Source organism: Nerophis ophidion, linkage group LG16 (assembly GCF_033978795.1).
Source record: "Nerophis ophidion isolate RoL-2023_Sa linkage group LG16, RoL_Noph_v1.0, whole genome shotgun sequence".
Classification (NCBI taxonomy): Eukaryota; Metazoa; Chordata; class Actinopteri; order Syngnathiformes; family Syngnathidae; genus Nerophis; species Nerophis ophidion.
This window is the reverse complement of record NC_084626.1, coordinates 39,289,329-39,312,953: the sequence shown is the minus strand read 5'-3', so window position 1 is coordinate 39,312,953 and position 23,625 is coordinate 39,289,329. Positions and strand designations below refer to the sequence as shown.

At 41.7% G+C, this 23,625-nt stretch overlaps 1 protein-coding gene across 1 annotated transcript in view; it reads left to right on the top strand.

The window, feature by feature from the left end:
* Positions 1-23,625, top strand: part of LOC133535390 (receptor-type tyrosine-protein phosphatase gamma-like) — a 470,092-nt gene that overhangs the window by 189,582 nt on the left and 256,885 nt on the right. Inside the window, exon 3 of the mRNA XM_061875204.1 lies at positions 11,442-11,621. Coding sequence (XP_061731188.1) covers positions 11,442-11,621 — 180 coding nt within the window. The remainder of the gene's footprint in view (positions 1-11,441; positions 11,622-23,625) is intronic.

The window sequence follows — 23,625 nt, the reverse complement described above, 5'->3', positions numbered from 1 at the left end:
TCTAAGCACATTCAATCACTTGAAACTGGACTGTTCAATTTGTCATAGAATATATAATTGTCCTCTCATCCAAGCAGGCTTCATCAGATCACCGCTCTGACCAATCTTTAGTCTATGAGCATGAACTGATGAAGATGCTTGAAAGAGAGGACAAAGGTACTCTTGGACAAACAGAACATTCCAGTCGTGATCGCTTGAAGGCTCTGAGAATACAGTTACCTGATGAATGAGAACATTGTGAAGGAATCTTGTAACAGGGCGCAATTGTCCACAGCAAACCCGACATTTTCCACAACAGAAAATGGTCGCATGTCGACAGCAATAAAAGTAGCAATTGCCCGATTGATTTACTTTGCCCCCTTTGAATCATGTGCTAATGCAATGGTCACCAAACTTTTCAAGCCCAAGATCCCTGGTCTCAACCAAAAAAACAAAAAAGATCTACCTCTGTGTCAACTATGTATATGTACAAAACCCAAACCCAGTGAAGTTGGCACATTGTGTAATTCGTAAATAAAAACAGAATACAAAGATTTGCAAATCCTTTTTCAACTTATAATTAATTGAATAGACTGCAAAGACGATATATTTATTGTTTAAACTGAGAAACTTTTTTTTTTTTTTTTTTTTGCTAATAATCATTAACTTAGAATTTAATGGCAGCAACACATTGCAAAAAAATTGCCAGAGTGGCATTTTTACCACTGTGTTACGTGGCCTTTCCTTTCAACAACACTCAATAAACATTTGGGAACCAAGCAGACCAACTTTTGAAGCTTTTCAGGTGGAATTATTTCCTAATTCTTGCTTGATGTACAGCTTAAGTTGTTCAACAGTCCGGGGTCTCCGTTGTCGTATTTTACGCTTTATAATGCACAACACATTATCAGTGGGAGACAGGTCTGGACTACAGGCAGGCCAGTCTAGTATCTGCACTCTTGTACTATGAAGCCTTGCTGTTGTAACACGTGGCTTGGCATTGTCTTGCTGAAATAAGCAGGGGCGTCCATGATAATGTTGCTTGGATGGTAACATATGTTGCTCCAAAAACTGTATGTACCTTTCAGCATTAATGGAGCCTTCATGTGTAAGTTACCCATGACTTGGGCACTAATACACCCCCATACCATCACAGATGCTAGCTTTTGAACTTTGCGCCTAGGGCAATCTGGGTAGTTATTTTCCTCATTGTTCCGGAGGACCTAACCTCCACAGTTTCCAAAAACAATCTGAAATGTGTACTTGTCAGACCACAGAACACTTTTTCACTTTGCATCAGTCCATCTTAGATTAGCTCGGGCCCAGCAAAGTCCGTGCCGTTTCTGGGTGTTGTTGATAAATGGCTTTTGTTTTGCATTGTAGAGTTTTAACTTGCACTTACAGATGTAGCGACAAACTTTAGTTACTGACAGTGGTTTTCTGAAGTGTTCTTGAGCCCATGTGGTGATATCATTTACACACTGATGTCACTTTTAGTTGGACCCGCTTTGGACTGGACCCGCTTTGGACTGGACTCTCGCGACTGTGTTGGATCCATTGTGGATTGAACTTTCACAGTATCATGTTAGACCCGCTCGACATCCATTGCTTTCCTCCTCTCTAAGGTTCTCATAATCATTATTGTCACAGACGTCCCACTGGATCATTATTGTCACCGATGTCCCACTGGGTGTGAGTTTTCCTTGCCCTTATGTGGGCCTACCGAGGATGTCGTGGTGGTTTGTGCAGCCCTTTGAGACACTAGTGATTTAGGGCTATATAAGTAAACATTGATTGATTGATTGATATATATATATATGTATGTATATATATATATATATATATATATATATATATATATATATACTCCTCTCTGAGCTGCTACCTTACCGTGGTAGAGGAGTTTGCGTGTCCCAATGATCCTAGGAGCTATGTTGTCTGGGGGTTTTCATGCCCCCTGGTAGGGTCTCCCAAGACAAACAGGTCCTAGGTGAGTGATCAGACAAAGAGCAGCTCAAAGACTTCTATGGAATTACAACGAAATGAACCCAGATTTCCCTCGCCCGGACGTGGGTCACCGGGGCCCCGCTCTGGAGCCAGGCCCGGAGTTGGGGCACGATGGCGAGCGCCTGGTGGTCGGGCCTGTTCCCATGGGGCCCGGCCGGGCACAGCCCGAAGAGGCAACGTGGGTCATCCCTCCAATGGGCTCACCACTCATAGGAGGGGCCATAGAGGTCGGGTGCATTGTGAGCTGGGCGGCAGCCGAAGGCAGGGCACTTGGCGGTCCGATCCTCGGCTACAGAAGCTAGCTCTTGGGACGTGGAACGTCACCTCACTGGGGGGGAAGGAGCCTGAGCTAGTGCGCGAGGTAGAGAAGTTCCGGCTGGATATAGTCGGACTCACCTCGACGCACAGCAAGGGCTCTGGAACCAGTTCTCTCGAGAGGGACTGGACCCTCTTCCACTCTGGCGTTGCCGGCAGTGAGAGGCGACGGGCTGGGGTGGCAATTCTGGTTGCCCCCCGGCTCAAAGCCTGTACGTTTGAGTTCAACCCAGTGGACGAGAGGGTAGCTTCCCTTCGCCTTCGGGTGGGGGGACGGGTCCTGACTGTTGTTTGTGCTTACGCACCAAACAGCAGTTCAGAGTACCCACCCTTTTTGGGTACACTCGAGGGAGTACTGGAAAGTGCTCCTCCGGGTGATTCCCTTGTCCTACTGGGAGACTTCAACGCTCATGTTGGCAACGACAGTGAAACCTGGAGAGGCGTGATTGGGAAGAATGGTCGCCCGGATCTAAACCCGAGTGGTGTTTTGTTATTGGACTTTTGTGCTCGTCACGGATTGTCCATAACAAACACCATGTTCAAACATAAGGGTGTCCATATGTGCACTTGGCACCAGGACACCCTAGGCCGCAGTTCCATGATCGACTTTGTAGTTGTGTCATCGGATTTGCGGCCTCATGTTTTGGACACTCGGGTGAAGAGAGGGGCGGAGCTTTCTACCGATCACCACCTGGTGGTGAGTTGGCTGCGATGGTGGGGGAGGATGCCGGACAGACCTGGCAGGCCCAAGCGCATTGTGAGGGTCTGCTGGGAACGTCTGGCAGAGTCTCCTGTCAGAGAGAGTTTCAATTCACACCTCCGGGAGAACTTTGAACATGTCACGAGGGAGGTGCGGGACATTGAGTCCGAGTGGACCATGTTCCGAACCTCTATTGTCGAGGCGGCTGATTGGAGCTGTGGCCGCAAGGTTGTTGGTGCCTGTCGTGGCGGTAATCCCAGAACCCGTTGGTGGACACCAGCAGTGAGGGATGCCGTCAAGCTGAAGAAGGAGTCCTATCGGGTTCTTTTGGCTCATAGGACTCCGGAGGCAGTGGACGGGTACCGACGGGCCAAGCGGTGTGCAGCTTTAGCGGTCGCGGAGGCAAAAACTCGGACATGGGAAGAGTTCGGGGAAGCCATGGAAAACGACTTCCGGACGGCTTCGAAGCGATTCTGGACCACCATACGGCGCCTCAGGAAGGGGAAGCAGTGCACTATCAACACCGTGTATGGTGCGGATGGTGTTCTGCTGACTTCGACTGCGGATGTTGTGGATCGGTGGAGGGAATACTTCGAAGACCTCCTCAATCCCACCAACACGTCTTTCTTTGAGGAAGCGGTGCCTGGGGAATCTGTAGTGGACTCTCCTATTTCTGGGGCTGAGGTCGCTGAGGTAGTTAAAAAGCTCCTCGGCGGCAAGGCCCCGGGGGTGGATGAGATCCGCCCGGAGTTCCTTAAGGCTCTGGATGCTGTGGGGCTGTCTTGGTTGACAAGACTCTGCAGCATCGCGTGGACATCGGGGGCGGTACCTCTGGATTGGCAGACCGGGGTGGTGGTCCCTCTCTTTAAGAAGGGGGACCGGAGGGTGTGTTCCAACTATCGTGGGATCACACTCCTCAGCCTTCCCGGTAAGGTTTATTCAGGTGTACTGGAGAGGAGGCTTCGCCGGATAGTCGAACCTCGGATTCAGGAGGAACAGTGTGGTTTTCGTCCTGGTCGTGGAACTGTGGACCAGCTCTATACTCTCGGCAGGGTTCTTGAGGGTGCATGGGAGTTTGCCCAACCAGTCTACATGTGCTTTGTGGACTTGGAGAAGGCATTCGACCGTGTCCCTCGGGAAGTCCTGTGGGGAGTGCTCAGAGAGTATGGGGTATCGGAATGTCTTATTGTGGCGGTCCGCTCCCTGTACGATCAGTGTCAGAGCTTGGTCCGCATTGCTGGCAGTAAGTCGGACACGTTTCCAGTGAAGGTTGGACTCCGCCAAGGCTGTCCTTTGTCACCGATTCTGTTCATAACTTTTATGGACAGAATTTCTAGGCGCAGTCAAGGCGTTGAGGGGTTCCGGTTTGGTGGCCACGGGATTAGGTCTCTGCTTTTTGCAGATGATGTAGTCCTGATGGCTTCATCTGGCCGGGATCTTCAGCTCTCACTGGATCGGTTCGCAGCCGAGTGTGAAGCGACCGGAATGAGAATCAGCACCTCCAAGTCCGAGTCCATGGTTCTCGCCCGGAAAAGGGTGGAGTGCCATCTCCGGGTTGGGGAGGAGACCCTGCCCCAAGTGGAGGAGTTCAAGTACCTAGGAGTCTTGTTCACGAGTGGGGGAAGAGTGGATCGTGAGATCGACAGGCGGATCGGTGCGGCGTCTTCAGTAATGCGGACGTTGTATCGATCCGTTGTGGTGAAGAAGGAGCTGAGCCGGAAGGCAAAGCTCTCAATTTACCGGTCGATCTACGTTCCCATCCTCACCTATGGTCATGAGCTTTGGGTCATGACCGAAAGGATAAGATCACGTGTACAAGCGGCCGAAATGAGTTTCCTCCGCCGGGTGGCGGGGCTCTCCCTTAGAGATAGGGTGAGAAGCTCTGCCATCCGGGAGGAGCTCAACGTAAAGCCGCTGCTCCTCCACATCGAGAGGAGCCAGATGAGGTGGTTCGGGCATCTGGTCAGGATGCCACCCGAACGCCTCCCTAGGGATGTGTTTAGGGCACGTCCAGCTGGTAGGAGGCCACGGGGAAGACCCAGGACACGTTGGAAAGACTATGTCTCCCGGCTGGCCTGGGAACGCCTCGGGATCCCCCGGGAAGAGCTAGACGAAGTGGCTGGAGATAGGGAAGTCTGGGCTTCCCTGCTTAGGCTGCTGCCCCCGCGACCCGACCTCGGATAAGCGGAAGATGATGGATGGATGGATGGATATATATATATATATATATATATATACATACATACATATATATATATATACATACATATATATATATATCAATCAATCAATCAATGTTTACTTATATAGCCCTAAATCACTAGTGTCTCAAAGGGCTGCACAAACCACCACGACATCCTCGGTAGGCCCACATAAGGGCAAGGAAAACTCACACCCAGTGGGACATCGGTGACAATAATGATCCAGTGGGACGTCTGTGACAATAATGATTATGAGAACCTTAGAGAGGAGGAAAGCAATGGATGTCGAGCGGGTCTAACATGATACTGTGAAAGTTCAATCCACAATGGATCCAACACAGTCGCGAGAGTCCAGTCCAAAGCGGGTCCAACTCAGCAGCGAGAGTCCCGTTCACAGCGGAGCCAGCAGGAAACCATCCCAAGCGGAGGCGGATCAGCAGCGCAGAGATGTCGAGGCGGATCAGCAGCGCAGAGATGTCCCCAGCCGATACACAGGCAAGCAGTACATGGCCACCGGATCGGACCGGACCCCCTCCACCCCCTCCACAGGGGAGAGTGGGACATAGAAGAAAAAGAAAAGAAACAGCAGATCAACTGGTCTAAAAAGGGAGTCTATTTAAAGGCTACAGTATACAAATGAGTTTTAAGGTGAGACTTAAATGCTTCTACTGAGGTGGCATCTCGAACTGTTACCGGGAGGGCATTCCAGAGTACTGGAGCCCGAACGGAAAACGCTCTATAGCCCGCAGACTTTTTTTGGGCTTTGGGAATCACTAACAAGCCGGAATCCTTTGAACGCAGATTTCTTGCCGGGACATATGGTACAATACAATCGGCAAGATAGGATGGAGCTAGACCGTGTAGTATTTTATACGTAAGTAGTAAAACCTTAAAGTCACATCTTAAGTGCACAGGAAGCCAGTGCAGGTGAGCCAGTACAGGCGTAATGTGATCAAACTTTCTTGTTCTTGTCAAAAGTCTAGCAGCCGCATTTTGTACCAACTGTAATCTTTTAATGCTAGACATGGGGAGACCCGAAAATAATACGTTACAGTAGTCGAGGCGAGACGTAACAAACGCATGGATAATGATCTCAGCGTCCTTAGTGGACAGAATGGAGCGAATTTTAGCGATATTACGGAGATGAAAGAAGGCCGTTTTAGTAACGCTTTTAATGTGTGCCTCAAAGGAGAGAGTTGGGTCGAAGATAATACCCAGATTCTTTACCGTGTCGCCTTGTTTAATTGTTTGGTTGTCAAATGTTAGAGTTGTATTATTAAATAGAGTTCGGTGTCTAGCAGGACCGATAATCAGCATTTCCGTTTTTTTGGCATTGAGTTGCAAAAAGTTAGCGGACATCCATTGTTTAATTTCATTAAGACACGCCTCCAGCTGACTACAATCCGGCGTGTTGGTCAGCTTTAGGGGCATGTAGAGTTGGGTGTCATCAGCATAACAGTGAAAGCTAACACCGTATTTGCGTATGATGTCACCTAGCGGCAGCATGTAGATGCTGAAGAGTGCAGGGCCAAGGACCGAACCCTGGGGAACTCCACACGTTACCTTAACGTAGTCCGAGGTCACATTGTTATGGGAGACACACTGCATCCTATCAGTAAGATAAGTGTTAAACCAAGACAGGGCTAAGTCTGACATACCAATTCGTGTTTTGATACGTTCTAATAAAATATTATGATCGACGGTATCGAAAGCAGCGCTAAGATCGAGGAGCAGCAACATAGATGACGCATCAGAATCCATCGTTAGCAATAGATCATTAGTCATTTTTGCGAGGGCTGTCTCCGTCGAGTGATTTGCCCTGAAACCGGATTGAAAGGTTTCACATAGATTGTTAGACGCTAAGTGTTCATTTAACTGCTCCGCAACAATTTTTTCGAGGATTTTTGAAATAAAGGGAAGGTGAGACACCGGTCGGTAGTTTACCATGAGGTCAGGATCGAGGTTAGGTCTTTTAAGAAGAGGATGAATAACCGCTTTTTTGAATGCTAGGGGAACAGTGCCCGAGGAAAGTGATAAGTTTATAATATTTAGCACTGATGGACCTAATAATACAAAGAGCTCCTTGATCAGTTTCCCAGGAAGAGGGTCTAGTAAACATGTTGTTTGTTTTATTCCATTTACACGTTGTAACAATTCCTCTAATGTTATTTCCTCAAAACGAGAGAAACTATTTTGGAGGGCAGTATCCGCCGTATATACAATCGTGTCAGTGTTAATAGAACCCCGTTGTAGCTGGGACGCATTGTCTTTAATCTCCTTTCTAATGACTTCAATTTTCTTACTAAAGAATTGCATAAAGTCATCAGCTGAGTGGGTGGAGCTACTGGAAGGAGTCCCTTGTTGGGTAAGCGATGCTACCGTACTAAACAAAAATTTAGGATCGTTTTTATTACGGTGGATGAGATTTGAGTAATAATTAGCTTTAGCTAAGGTAAGCATGCGTTTATAAGTTTTTAAACCATCACTAAATGCTTGATGGTGCACCTCAAGTTTAGTCGTGCGCCATTTGCGTTCCAGCTTTCTGCATAATAATTTCTGAGCTCTAGTTTCTTCTGTAAACCACGGGGTGCGCTTTTTTGGAGCCTTTTTTAACTTTAGCGGTGCTATGTTATCAATGGTTTCGCGCAGGGCGTCGTTAAAGTTGTTAGTGAGGTTATCAATAGAGCCCACATACTTTGGGAATGGTGCCATTACCGAGGGCAGTAGGTCAGCAAGAGTTGTCGTTGTGGCCGTATTAATGTTGCGGCTGCTATAGCAGTTATTATTATTATTAGTTTGACGAACATGCGTCTGAACCTCGAATTTTATAAGGTAATGATCGGACAATACTTTAGTATACGGGAGTATCGTAACTTTGGAAGCGGTGATACCCCTGACAAGCACTAGGTCTATCGTATTACCGTTGCGATGCGTGGGTTCATTTATTATTTGTGTGAGACCACAGCTATCAATTATAGTCTGGAGCGCTACGCACGGTGGGTCCGATGGGGTATTCATATGGATATTAAAGTCCCCCATTATGATTATATTATCGGCGTGTGTCACTAGATCAGCAACGAACTCTGAGAATTCATTGATAAAGTCCGAACAGGGCCCTGGGGGGCGGTAGATAACAGCCAGGTGTAGAGGCAGCGGTGTGACAGACCTCATAGTAAGCACCTCAAACGATTTATATTTATTATTTATGTTAGGACTAAGGTTAAAGTTTTCGTTGTATATTAGTGCGACCCCCCCACCCCTTTTAAGCGGACGGGCAATATGCGCATGTGTAAAGTTAGGAGGACATGCCTCATTTAGCGCAAAAAAGTCGTTTGGTTTAAGCCAGGTTTCACTGAGACCGATGACGTTAAGATTGTTGTCTCTGATAATATCATTAACTAACAACGTTTTGGGAGACAATGATCTTATGTTTAAAAAACCTATATTATAGGTAGTGGGCTGTTTTAGGGAATTTTTGATCAAATTATCCGTAGTAGCAATATTAATAATGTTGTGTTTATTATGCCCAGTGCATTCAGTATAATTACGGCCATATCTAGGAATTGATACGACGGGAATGTTCCGATTGTTTGTTTGTTGCTTTGATAAACTGCACGCATCATGGTTAGCCACCTCAGTAACGGGGATTTTCCGATTGTTTGTTTGTTGCTTTGATAAACTGCACGCATCATAGTTAGCCACCTCAGTAGAACACATGTCCAACTCTGAAACACTCAAAGCAGAAAAAACTTGTTCTAATTTAACAGACTCCTTACCCACATACATACATACATACATATATATATATAATATATATATATATATATATATATATATATATATATGTATATTAGGGGTGCAACAATACACATTCGTATTGAACTGATCGATACAATGGTCTCCGTTCGGTTCATCAAGAAATGTGTTTCTGTGGTTTATCTGTTATACTGTGCTCACTACCAGGGTAGACCGGAATATACGTTCGGTCAGGAAAAAACACAGAGGCCATTTCATCCCTACAAGCCCAGGTTTCCCATGCTCTTCAGGGGATTTTCATGGGAAAATCCTCCTGAAAAGCATGGGAAACCTGCGAAACAAGCTTGTAGGGATGAAATAGCCTCTGAGTTTTTTCCTGACCTATACATATATATATATATATATATATATATATATATATATATATATATATATATATATATATATATATATATATATATGTTACTATGTGTATATGTATATGTGTGTATATATATATATGAATATATGTACATATATATAAATAAATATGTATATATATATATATTTTTTTTTTTCATGACTATTTATAGATTGTCACTGAAGGCATCAAAACTATGAGTGAACACATGTAGAGTTATGTACTTAACAAAAAAAGGTAAACTGACTGAAAACATGTTTTATATTCTATCTATTTTCTTCAAAATAGCCACCCTTTGCGCTTATTTTATTTTCATGACTGTTTATAGATTGTCACTGAAGGCATCAAAACTATGAGTGAACACATGTACAGTTATGTACTTAACAAAAAAAGGTAACATGACTGAAAACATGTTTTATATTGTAGTTTCTTCAGAATAGCCACCCTTTGCTCTGATTACTTTTTTGCACACTCTTGGCATTCTCTCGATGAGCTTCAAGAGGTAGTCACCGAAATGGTTTTCACTACACAGGTGTGCAATGCAGTAACACTAGCTCAAAGGGGTTGTCTCGTTACCCAAATCTCTACAGCAAGACTGTGAGAGTTTGGACACAGTGAAAACATTTCTGATCAAACAGAATGATTTCTAATGAAGTGATGTCATAAAAATTGCAGCCCCTGATGGCTACAAGTGGCAGGTAAAATTTATTAATTCTTGAATGAAGCGTAGGTTCACCGAAACATTTATCGCACGCAGAGGCATATTTGTTGCTATATAAAGGTTTGTAAACCGAAAAAGTCCCAAATAGAGACTTTGATAAATCAATATTCCACTGTATTTATATGTATCACTCTGAGTGTACTGTGTGTCTGTTCAGTATACACAATTAAATATCTTAGATACTCAGAGAGTAATGTTTGTATGGTAGTTTAGATTGTTTTGTAGTGGGGAATGTCTTTTGAGATGGCGTTTAGCGTGCTCCAGTAGTATAGTTGCCAACTAGCGATTAGAGGTGCTAGCTGCTAGCTGCTAGCTTGCATTCAGTGCACCAGCTGATTGCATTTTTTCAGAGCTTAGTGCATATTTTTAGAGATTTTCTTTTTGTCACTTACACACACCCCACTAACCTGGAAAGATGAAACACACGTTAGATAAGTATCTTGTAAAAAACAGAGGAGGAGATTTGAAGATATGGCTGATTAGTGAAGCAGCGTCATCAAAGTGTTGAAAAGAAAATCCAATATTGTTTTGCAGTGTCTACCAGTTAGTGTATTTCATTGATATTGAAAACGGGATTTTGCCTTAGAAATGTTGTTTGAAATGGGTGTTGTTGTCTTATATTTGTGTTGATATGGTAATTTGACTAGTGCCTCCCGACGAGTTGTGTAAACCCAGTGTTGGTAGCCTAATCTTCAAATCAGTAAAAATATACTTTGTGCTGTTTTGATTGGATGCAAAGCTGCAGTCATGTTCAGTGGCAAGAATGTGATTATTGCTATTATGTGTGAGAACAACTGGCAATGCAGGGATTGTGAAACAATTGATAATTCCCCAATAATCCTGGATAAGACTCAAGGACAAAGTCTGTTTATACTTAGCAGGATTTATCTGAACTGCTTTAGTCAAGCAAAACTCACATGTCTTCTTCAGCTGCAAAGTTGATTTCAATCTGGAGGGAATGACATCCAGAATATTGGTTTAACCCAGAAAAAGTTACATTGCTTCCTTGTTTCCCTGATCCTTCAGCTTTTGTTGTTGCATCGGCTCGTTGTATCCAAGAAGAGATCAAGCTTTAGGATTATTTCATTGTCAAAGTGCGGCTGCAGAGGATAGAGGATTAAAGTGGATTGCTAGTTTTCTGCTTCACTCCTGAATGCTTTTCTGTGCTCTCCTTTAGTGATCCTAGAGGAAGTTAACCATGAGTTGAATGTTGTCAGAGGGGTGAAGGGCACTGCATCTGCATCAATTAAACATATTCATTTAAGGCCATATTGAAACCTGTAAGCAGGAATGTTCTTTGAAATGTCGCATTATGTAGCAACCAATATTTTTAATACACTGCTCATGTTTGTGTTTCTTTAGGAAGTCATGGACCTGGAGGGTGGTCCACGTTATACCCAGAATGTGCTGCAAAGAACCAATCACCCGTTGACATCACCGATGAACAGGCTCTGGTGTCAGAAGAGTACCAGGAGCTGGAACTGGACAAGTTCAACACTGCGTCCTCCAACCAGACCACAATGAAAAACACGGGAAAAACAGGTGAGCACCTTCATGTCTCAATCATAATCCATCGTCCTCATCAATACAATATAGCCTAAAACTTATTCAAACTTAACCATCAACATTTTAAAATAGTTGTTTATTAAATGCTCGAATTTCACTCTGAATGTTCTGAACCTTTGTTTCCTTGACAGTGTTTCTGTCCTCATGAGGTTTTTAATGTTTCTCTACCTCACATAGCTGTTTAAATCAATGATCACAGTATCTGTGGCATTAAAGGCCTACTGAAATGAGATGTTCTTATTTAAACGGGGATAGCAGGTCCATTCTATGTGTCATACTTGATCCTTTCGCAATATTGCCATATTTTTGCTGAAAGGATTTAGTAGAGAACATCGACGATAAAGTTTGCAACTTTTGGTCGCTAATAAAAAAGCCTTGCCTGTACCGGAAGTAGCAGACGATGTGCGCGTGACGTCACGGGTTGTAAGGTTCCTCACATCCTCACATTGTTTATAATCATAGCCACCTGCAGCAAGAGTGATTCGGACTGAGAAAGTGACGATTCCCCCATTAATTTGAGCGAGGATGAAAGATTTGTGGATGAGGAAAGTTAGAGTGAAGCACTAGAAAAAAAAATATTAAAAAAGGCGACGGCAGTAGGAGCGATTCAGATGTTATCACACACATTTACTAGGATCCATCCATTTTCTACCGCTTATTCCCTTTTGGGGTCGCGGGGGGCGCTGGCGCCTATCTCAGCTACAATCGGGCGGAAGGCGGGGTACACCCTGGACAAGTCGCCACCTCATCGCAGGGCCAACACAGATAGACGGACAACATTCACACTCACATTCACACACTAGGGCCAATTTTAGTGTTGCCAATCAACCTATCCCCAGGTGCATGTCTTTGGAAGTGGGAGGAAGCCGGAGTACCCGGATAATTCTGGAAAATCCCTTATCTGCTTATTGTGTTACTAGTGTTTTAGTGAGATTATGAAGTCATACCTGAAAGTTGAAGGGGTGTGGTGACCGCCAGTGTCTCTGATGGAAGCCATGGAGGAGCCAAGAAAGTCACAGCTGCCTCTTTGACAGCTGCTGCAGGAAGAACAACACAAGCTCCGCTCATGTTTCCGGTATGACCCGACTTATTACCACAATTTTCTCACCGAAACCTGCCGGTTGACATGTGGTAGAGAAACATGTTCGCTTGACCGCTCTGTCCCATATTAAAGCTTCACAACAAACAAAGAAACACCGGCTGTGTTTTGGTTGCTAAAGGCAGCTGCAATCCACCGCTTTCCACCAACAGCATTCTTCTTTATAGTCTCCATTATTAATTGAACAAATTTTAAAAGATTCAGCAACACAGATGTCCAAAATACTGTGTAATTATGCGATTAAAGCAGACGACTTTTAGCCGTGAGTGGTGCTGGGATAAAGTGTCCGCACCAACCAATAATGTCACAAGCACACGTCAACATACGCGTCATCATTCCACGACGTTTTCAACAGGAACTTGCCGGAAATTTAAAATTGCAATTTAGTATACTAAACTGGCCGTATTGGCATGTGTTGCAATGTTAATATTTCATCATTGATATATAAATATCAGACTGCGTGGTCGGTAGTAGTGGGTTTCAGTAGGCCTTTAAGACGCAACTATTTGAAACCATCGGCAGCTTTGCATAACTGGCAATGATGCAAAACTCATTGTTCAGTGTCAAAGGGTATAAGGTGTTGTGCAACGTTAGCTCATGTTTTAAATTAGCGGTAGAATGGAAAAACAAGTTGACTTTATATACTTAATTATGTTTCATTGTATCCATAGATGGATGGATGTATCCATTAAACCATATTCAATTATATTTACGATCTGCGAAGTCTGTGAAAATACCATTTAAACATCACAAAATGCCACAATTTCAGTCGGCAATTTTGAATATTTCCTTCCAAATATCTGCGGCAATTTCCGTAGATTCTATGTCACTGTAGTACCTCTTCTGCACTCTGACCATATTTTAGATCAGTCATATTGAGAATATGCAAACATTGGAAAAAGATGTGCTGTCTGTCATTCACAATCCTTATGTAAGACAAGAACACATATGCTTGGCTTTTGTAAGCGTTCAAATTCGTTAATAAATAGCCAACAACTGAGTCAACAGATCGAGGGTCCTCCATTGCGCTCATTATACCCTCTTAAAACATCTACAAACCCCTAACAACACTCAATGTATATGTTCTGACCTGTAAATTAACCAAATATGAGTAATATTGTTATTATAAGCGCCAATGCAGAGAGACTATTTTAGCGGCGCATTGATAGCAGTGAGTTAATGCGAGCTTATGCTGCTATTGTTGACACACTAAACCGACGGCTGTTTCTGCTTTGTCTCAAACTTTATGCATGGTAGTATACACATGTGGCCATGAAAGGCTGGTCCACTTTGACATCCCCCAAGATGGCATAAAAGATAGAGCAACTTTTTTTTAACCCTTTATGAGGATTGAATTGTTTATCTTAACGGGATTATGGGAGCGTCCTGTCGGTCTTTATCTCTGCGAGAGTGGAAATTGTAAGCGCTCGGTTTCTGAATCTTATTGCTCAGCCTCTTTGTGATAGGGCTCAAAAATCGAAGGTTCTGGTTAGGGCTAAACGATTTATCGAATATACTCGATTTTTGTCTCTGTGCAATGTAGAAAGTGACTATATCGTGAGTATTCAAGTATATGTTCTCACGCAGTTGCTTTTAGCTGCGGGCATTACACGTCAGGTTTCTCTCACTCTTTCTTGTCTCTCCTTCTCACAGAGACATAAAACAAGCACACCTTCTTACAGACGTCACATACTGTCTTGCATGCAACGTCATACGCCCTCGCGGAGCAGAGAGGTAGCGGCATGAGTAAAAGGTGCCAATCTGGTAACAAATGGAGGAAAAATAATTAATTCCCAAGAAAAACAGCACGGGGTCCATCTTCTGGCGGGGATTTTCGGCTCCAAGCGGAAAGATGTTGTACAGACAACCGTAATATTTCAAGTATGCGCCTAAAGCGTTGCAAAAAAAGCAGCAGCACTATTATTTTGTAGAATCATTTTAAAAGTCACCCGATAGAGAATGAATAATAGTGCTTGAAACTCCACGTTAACATCTCCGGTCGGAACCACACCAACAAAATGCCGAAGCAACCAGCACTGACCTAATTAAGCCTGGTGTCTTCCATTTCAACCGTATGAAAAATATAGTCAACAACAGAAGGAGATAATGTCTGCAGTAACCTACCACATAGCAAAGGACATACACTATTTGATTTCCTGTTACGCAGCTAAATTTTATTTGACAGTTTTTGAAATATCTTGTGTGACATCATGCACAAAAGTGCTCTTTATTTTAAACTATTGTAGTGGCATTCTGTACAAAAAAAAGCACTTTAATTTAGTGTTGTTTTGAAATCTCACCTTGGTGACATCATGCACAAAAGTGCACTAATAGTTTGTTTTAAAATGTCTCTGACATTCTTGCACTTTCTATTTTGGAAATGACATGACTGTTTGTGTCACTACTTAATAACTGTTTAGTAAATACAGTTTTGGCAAATTAATTTAGTTATGATTTCCCTCTCTGCATAAAAGTTTAAAATGAGCATATATATTAATGTAGTTTGAACAGGAATGTTTTAATGTAGACACATATAATCATCATACTGGTGTGATTATATGCATAAAGTGTAAATCCAAAGCTAAGGCAAAATATTGAGATATATAACGTGTATCGTGACTATGGCCTAAAAATATTGAGATATTAATAATAGGCCATATCGCCCAGCCCTAGTTCTGAATGATAATTTTTCCGAAAGTAATTGTTTTTTGGCTCTCACAAAGTCTACTTGATTAGCATTGTTGTTAAAGAGGATGGGATTTGTGGTTGCTCCTTCCACATCACAGATCACGTGAAAGGCTTCTTCATTAACTCTCAAAATGGCTCAGGAATCTTCATGAGTTTTACACTATTTTGATCATATCTATTTATTCGCAAACGTCAGATGTCCTTTGGTGTCATAAATCAGGTATATATGATAATAGCTCCAATATAGAGACTTTATTGACATTTGAGTGTGACTTTCAGCAATCAAAACTAGCGTTGTCCCAATCCAATCAGTAAAAATAAATAAATAAATAAAATAAAAAAGGTATCAGATTATATTGACCTTCATCCAAAATATCCAATATAAGAACTTTGATACAAGCAGTCCGTTCTGCTCCCGCTAATGCGTCTTCTCAGCCAGCTCAGCAGACAGATAACAGGTTACCTCCATTTTGAGAGTGTTTGCTTCAAAACACTGTAAAAGTGAACGTGCAGAAATAAAGTACCATATTTTTGGACCATAGGACGCACCGGATTATAAAATACACTGCCAATGAGCGGGTCTATTCAGGTCTATTTTTATACACAAGGTGCACCGGCGGGTGATGTGCATTCACAAACCCCAGAATTCTGAATACCAACATGAGACAAACACCTGTCGTTTTTCTACATTTAAAACACTTTGTTGTGGTCTGCGTAACATGTAATGGTGGTTCCATCCATCCATCCATCCATCCATCCATCCATCCATCCATCCATCCATCCATCCATCCATCCATCCATCCATCCATTTTCTACAGCTTATTCCCTTTGGGGCCGCGGGGGGCGCTGGTGCCTATCTCAGCTTCAATCGGGAAAAAGGTGGTGTACACCCCGGACAAGTCGCCACCTCATCGCAGGGCCAACACAGTAAGGGTGGTTATTTGGTCTAAATGTTGCATAGTTTTCCAATACAAACCAACAGGAAAAGTTAGTTTTTCATAAAAAGTCAAAACAAAACGCCAAATAATATGTCTCCAAATAGGTGCCATTTTTGGGTCCTTATACACACACCATATTAATACCCGTATTTTGAAGCTAGGGCTGGGCGATATGGCTTTTTATTAATATTTCGATATTTTTAGGCCATGTCACGATACACGATATACATCTCGATATTTACCTTGAATGAACACTTGATACATATAATCACAGCAGTATGATGATTCTGTGTCTACATTAAAACATTCTTGTTCATACTGCATCAATATATGCTCATTTTAAACTTTCATGCAGAGAGGGAAATAACAACTAAGTAGATTTACCAAAACTGTTTTTATTAAACAGTTATTAAGCAGTGGGACAAACATTTATGTAATTTCCAAAACAGAAAGTGCAAGATTGTCAGAGACATTTTAAAAGAAGCTATAAGTGCACTTTTGTGCATGTCACTAAGATGACATCTCAAAACAACACTACATTAAAGTGTACTTTTTGTCGTGAACGCCATTACAATAGTTTAAAACAAATAAAGTGCACTTTTGTGCATGATGTCACACAAGATATTTCAATAAGTGTCAAATAAAAATGAGCTGCATAATAGGAAATTAATCTGTTGACTATTTGTTTCATATAGTGTTGTTGTGGAAATGGTTGTTTCGGCATTTTGTGGGTGTGGCGCACCAAACGGAGATGTTGACATGTGGAGTTTCAAGCACTCTTCATTCTATAGCGGGTGACTTTCCAAATGATGCTACATCAGCAGTGGTGCTACTTTTTGTAGCAACACTTGTGCCGCATAATTGTTCAACATCTTCCCGCTTGAAGCCAAACCACCGCCAGACGATAGACCTCGTGCTGTTTTTCTTGGGAATTAATTCTTCCTTCATTTGTTACCAGATTCGCACATTCGCTCTCTTGTATTACCACCCACACCGTTTGCATCACACCTAACGTTACCATGTCGCTACCTGTCTGCTCCGCGAGAGCGTGACGTTGCACACGTGACGTACGTAAGAAGGTGCGCTTGTTTTAAGTCTCTGTGAGAAGGACAGACAAGAAAGAGTGAGAAACGCATGTACTGTAATGCCCGCAGTCATAAGCAGCTGTGTGAGAACGTAAACGATATAGTAATTTTCTATATCGCACAGAGACAAACCCACGATATATCGATTATGTCGATATATCGCCCAGCCCTAGTTGAAGCCCAGCACGTCTACACTAGCCACCATGTGCTGACAATCCATCAAGCAGTGTGGCTTCATAGCTTACCAAAGACATACTGAACGTTTTTAACAGATTTTTGAGTGCCCTGTAATGTTCTATATTCTGAATAAAACATCAATGTTTTGTGCTTGCTTCCTAATGTTCTTGAAATCCGCACTTATGTCACATCTGTCATTACACCATGTAACAAATACAATTGCTTCAAGGTCGGTAAGCATAACCAGAATTAATCTGTACATTAGGCGCACCTGGTAGGAAAATAAAAGGATTTTAAGTGCGCTTTATTGTCCGAAAAATGTGGAATGTTAATATTAGGGATAAACGATGATGGAAATTTGAACCGATACAGTTAACCCATAATTTCCAGATCTCAACAACCAATAACAGATATTAGACCAGTGGTTCTTAACCTGGGTTCGATCGAACCCTAGGGGTTCGGTGAACCGGCCTCATGAATTACCATGAATTGATTAACGTGGACCCCGACTTAAACAAGTTGAAAAACTTATTCGGGTGTTACCATTTAGTGGTCAATTGTACGGAATATGTACTGAACTGTGCAATCTACTAATAAAAGTATCAATCAATCAATCAAAAGGGGATGAGTGGAGCCTCCGCCACGGAAGTATAGACACATCCGAATTATCGTGTAAATAAAAAACTTCTCCCTGCCGGCGTATTATGGATACCCCCAAACAATGTTCCCTCTAATTTTCAATCTGATTTGCAGGTTTTTTGATTGATTGATTGAAACTTTTACAAGCAGATTGCAAAGGAAGAGAATACATTGTATGAAACAGTACAGTTTACACACTACAGTACATATTCTGTACAATTGACCACTAAATGGTAACACCTGAATAGGTTTTCAACTTGTTTGAGTTGGGGTCCACGTTAATCAATTCATGGTAATGTTTGTAAGGTGTGTAATTTGTTGTGAAATCATGCACTGTGTTGGTTTTGTTCTGTGAACAAGGTGATGTTCATGCACGGTTCATTTTGTGCACCAATAAAAAAAACACAAGTTTTTCTTGAATTTGAAAAACTTTTGTTTTTCACTAAAGAAGGGTTCGGTGAATACGCATATGAAACTGGTGGGGTTCGGTACCTCCAACAAGGTTAAGAACCACTGTATTAGACTAAGAATTAGACTTCCTTTTATTATTATTCAAATTTGAACTTTACAGTACAGATAAGAACCAAATTTAATTGCATTAGCTCGTTGTAGTGCAGGATAAAAGAGCAATAAGGTGCAGATATAGATAAATACATTACTGTACAGATAAATATATTGCACTTTTGTATATGCATCCACGTTTATGGATGTATGTCATTTTGTCTGTGTATTCCAGCGAGTTCATCCGTTTTTGGGGGGATCTGAGTGGATTATTATGATGCGTTTTTGTGTCTTATGGCCTGAGGGAAGAAGCTGTTACAGAACCTGGAGGTTCAGCTACGAAGGCTGCGGAACCTCTTTCTATAGTCCAGCAGTGAAAACAGTCCTATACGTGTGTATACATGTATATAAAAGCTAATTTTTGTTGTATGATATAGCAATGTGACATCTATTCCTAGTATCGGCTCGATAAATAATTTATTATCACGCTTTGATTAACACACAGCTCGGTGATATTACTAATTTTGTGGAGAAGCAGCTAGCTTGAATGCTAACATGAGTACAAGAGACAGCTGAATTTCCCCCAGGGATCAATAACATTCTATTCTATTCTATCCTATTCTATTATATTCTATTATTGCATTTCATTATTAAGAAACATAATATCCCAAACTGACAAATCTGCGTGACGGCACATAAACCAAAAGTGAAAATCAAATTACATTATTATGGCTCCTAAGAAGCCAGAACAATATTAAGTGTTCCTTCTCCAAAGAAAATATATTCCATCCATCCATCCATCTTCTTCCGCTTATCCGAGGTCAGGTTGCGGGGGCAGCAGCCTTTGCAGGGGAGCCCTTTCCTCTACCCAGCCACATCGTCCAGCTCTTCCCGGGGGATCCCGAGGCGTTCCCAGGCCAGCCAGGAGACATAGTCTTCCCAACATGTCCTGGGTCTTCCCTAGGGAGGCGTTCGGGTGGCATCCTGACCAGATGACCGAACTACTTCATCTGGCTCCTCTCGATGTGGAGGAGCAGCGGCTTTACTTTGAACTCCCCCCGAATGGCAGAGCTTCTCACCCTATTTCTATGGGAGAGCCCCGCCACCCGGCGGAGGAAACTCATTTCGGCCGCTTGTACCCGTAATCTTGTACTTTCGGTCATGACCCAAAGCTCATGACCATAGGTGAGTTTGGAAACGTAGATCCACCGGTAAATTGAGAGCTTTGCCTTCCGGCTCAGCTTCATCTTCACCATAACGGATCGATACAGCGTCCGCATTACTGAAGATGCTGCACAGATAATCTCACAATGCACTCTTCCCTCACTCGTGAACCTGACTCCTAGGTACTTGAACTCCTCCACTTGGGGCAAAGTCTCCTCCCCAACCGTGTAGATGGCACTCCACCCTTTTCCGGGCGAGAACCATGTACTCGGACTTGGAAGTGCTGATTCTCATCTCGGTCGCTTCACACTCGGCTGCGAACCGATCCAGTGAGAGCTGAAGATCCTGGCCAGATGAAGCCATCAGAACCACATCTGCAAAAAGCAGAGACCTAATCCCGCAGCCCCAAAACCGGATCCCCTCAACGCCTTGACTGCGCCTAGAAATTCTGTCCATAAAAGCTAAGAACAGAATCAGTGACAAAGGACAGCCTTGGCAGAGTCCAACCCTCACTGGAAACGTGTTTGACTTACTGCCGACAATGTGGACCAAGCTGTGGCACTGATCGTACAGGGAGCGGACCGCCACAATAAGACAGTCCGATACCCCATACTCTCTGAGCATTCTCCACAGGACTTCCCGAGGAACACGGTCGAATGCCTTCTCCAAGACCACAAAGCACATGTAGACTGGTTGGGCAAACTCCCATGAACCCTCAAGAACCCTGCTGATAGCATCGAGCTGGTCCACAGTTCCACGACCAGGACGAAAACCACACTGTTCCTCCTGAATCCGAGGTTTAAATATCTAGTGTACAAACCATATTGTGGTCATGAATTGATTAACGTGGACCCGGACTTAGTGGTCAATTGTACGGAATATGTACTGAACGAAAGTATCAATCAATCAATCAAAAAGTCATTTATTATTATTTTTTTTTAAAAATAAAACATGGTTGAAATATTTGAACGTGTATATGTTATTTTTGTAACATTCAGCAATTCTGTGATAGTAATGATAACCATCCTCATATCAATACATTCATAACAATAATATAATAAGTGTGCAGTAAACTTTATATGGTCATTTTTCAAATAAAATGAAATGTCTTCTTTTGTGTCTACAAAGCCAAAAAAGTGAATGATTTACTGTAGAAGTGAAGTAAGAAACAATCATCTCAAATTGTAATCCATGTTATTGTTGTAAATCCTTCTCTAAACATCTCTCTCTCTCTCTCTCTCTCTCTCTCTCTCTCTCTCTCTCTCTCTCTCTCTCTCTCTCTCTCTCCTCTCTCTCTCTCTCCCTTGTCCTCTTGGAGCCTGCACGCATCATTTCCTGCCACATTTTCAAACCTAGTCCAATACAACCCAAAGCCACCAATCCCCCTTCCCCCACACATTTTTCTCCTTCGCTACTTTACTAAATCTATAAAGCATCGGTGTGAAAACTCTGACCTGAATGGATATCTCCTGCTTTCGGTAGCTGTGTTTTTTTGTGTGTTTTTTTTGCATTTGATGATAACCTCTCAACGAGTGTTGTTAGCGTCCATGACAACCAAGGCCACTGAGACAGCTGAGTAACCCTTACACACATGGAAATAACACAGCTTTTTATTACTTGCTTTACTCAAAGATTACTAAGAAAACGAGTTAGCAATGTAGAAATTGTGAAATGCAAAACTATCACTGCACATTCCAGCGAAACATATATGGTATATTATAATTGTACATTACAGTATAACCTTACATTCAATAATTGTACATTATAACTAAACATTGTAATTGTACATTATATCAGCACATTATAACTGTTAATTATACCTGTACATTATAATTGTACAATATAACAATAAAGTATGACTGCATTATAATTGTACATTATAACAGTACATTATGATTAAACCATCCATCCATCCATTTTCTACCGCTTATTCCCTTTCGGGGGCGCGGGGGGCGCTGGCGCCTATCTCAGCTACAATCGTAATAGTACAATATAACATTACATTCTAACTGTACATACAATTGTACAGTACACAATATAACTGTGCACTATAACTATACATTCTAACAGTATTGTGTACTTTATAACTGTACATACATTTGTACACTAACTACACACTGTAATTGTACATTATTACAGAACTTTGTACAATATAACAGTATATTATAACTACATTATAATTGTACATTATAACTGAATTATAATTGTGCATTATGACTGTACACTATAACATACATTGTAATTGTACATTATAACGGTACATCATAACTGTACGTTATAACTATACATACAGCTGAACACTATACATAGTAATTGTACATTATAACAGCACATTATAGCTGCACATTATAACTGTACATACAGTTGAACACTATACATTGTAATTGTACATTATAACAGCACATTATAGTTGTACATTATAACTGTACATTATAATTGTACTATATAACAGTAAATTATAACTACATTAAGATTTTACATTATAACTGGGAATTACAATTGTACAATATAACAGTACATTATAACTGTACACTATAACTATACATTCCAACAGTATTGTGTACATTATAACTGTACATACAATTGCATACTATAACTATACACTGTAATTGTACATTATAACAGCACTTAATAGCTGTACATTATAATTGTACAATATAACAGTAAATTATAACTACATTTTAACAGTGCATTATAACTTAATTATAATTGTACAATATAACAGTACATTATGACTACACTATAACATACATTGTAATTGTACATTATAACAGTACATCATAACTGTACATACAATTGTACACTATACATTGTAATTGTACATTATTACAGCACATAATAGCTGTACATTATAACGGTACATTATAATTGCACATTATAACAGTAAATTTAACTACATTATGATTGTACATTATAACTGGGAATTACAATTGTACATTATAACAGTACATTATAACTGGGAATTACAATTGTACATTATAACAGTATTTTGTACATTATAACTGTGCATACAATTGTACACTATAACTATACTTTATAATCGTACATTAGAACAGCACATTATAGTTGTACGTTATAACTGTACATTATAATTGTACAATATAACAGTACATTATGTCTGTGAATTATAATTGTACAATATAAATGGTAAATGGGTTGTACTTGTATAGTGCTTTTAGACCTTTTTTTTAAGGAACTCAAAGCGCTTTGACACTATTTCCACATTCACCCATTCACACACACATCCACACACACATCCACACACTAATGGCAGGAGCTGCCATGCAAGGCGCTAACCAGCACCCATCAGGAGCAAGGGTGAAGTGTCTTGCTCAAGGACACAACGGACGTGACTAGGATGGTAGAAGGTGGGGATTGAACCAGGAACCCCCAGATTGCTGGTACGTTCACTCCCCCAACTTTGCCACGCCGTCCCCAATATAACAGTACATTATAACTCTACACTATAACTATACAGTGTAATTGTACATTATAACAGTACATTAAAACTGTACATTATAATTGCACAATATAACAGTACATTTTAACTGTACACTGCAATGTTACATTATAACTGTAATTTAACTGAACGTTGTGTTTCTACATTATAATTGCACAAAGCTTACTGCTATGTGAATTATCCATCCATCCATTTCCTACAGTGTATTCCCTTTGGGATCGCGGGGGGC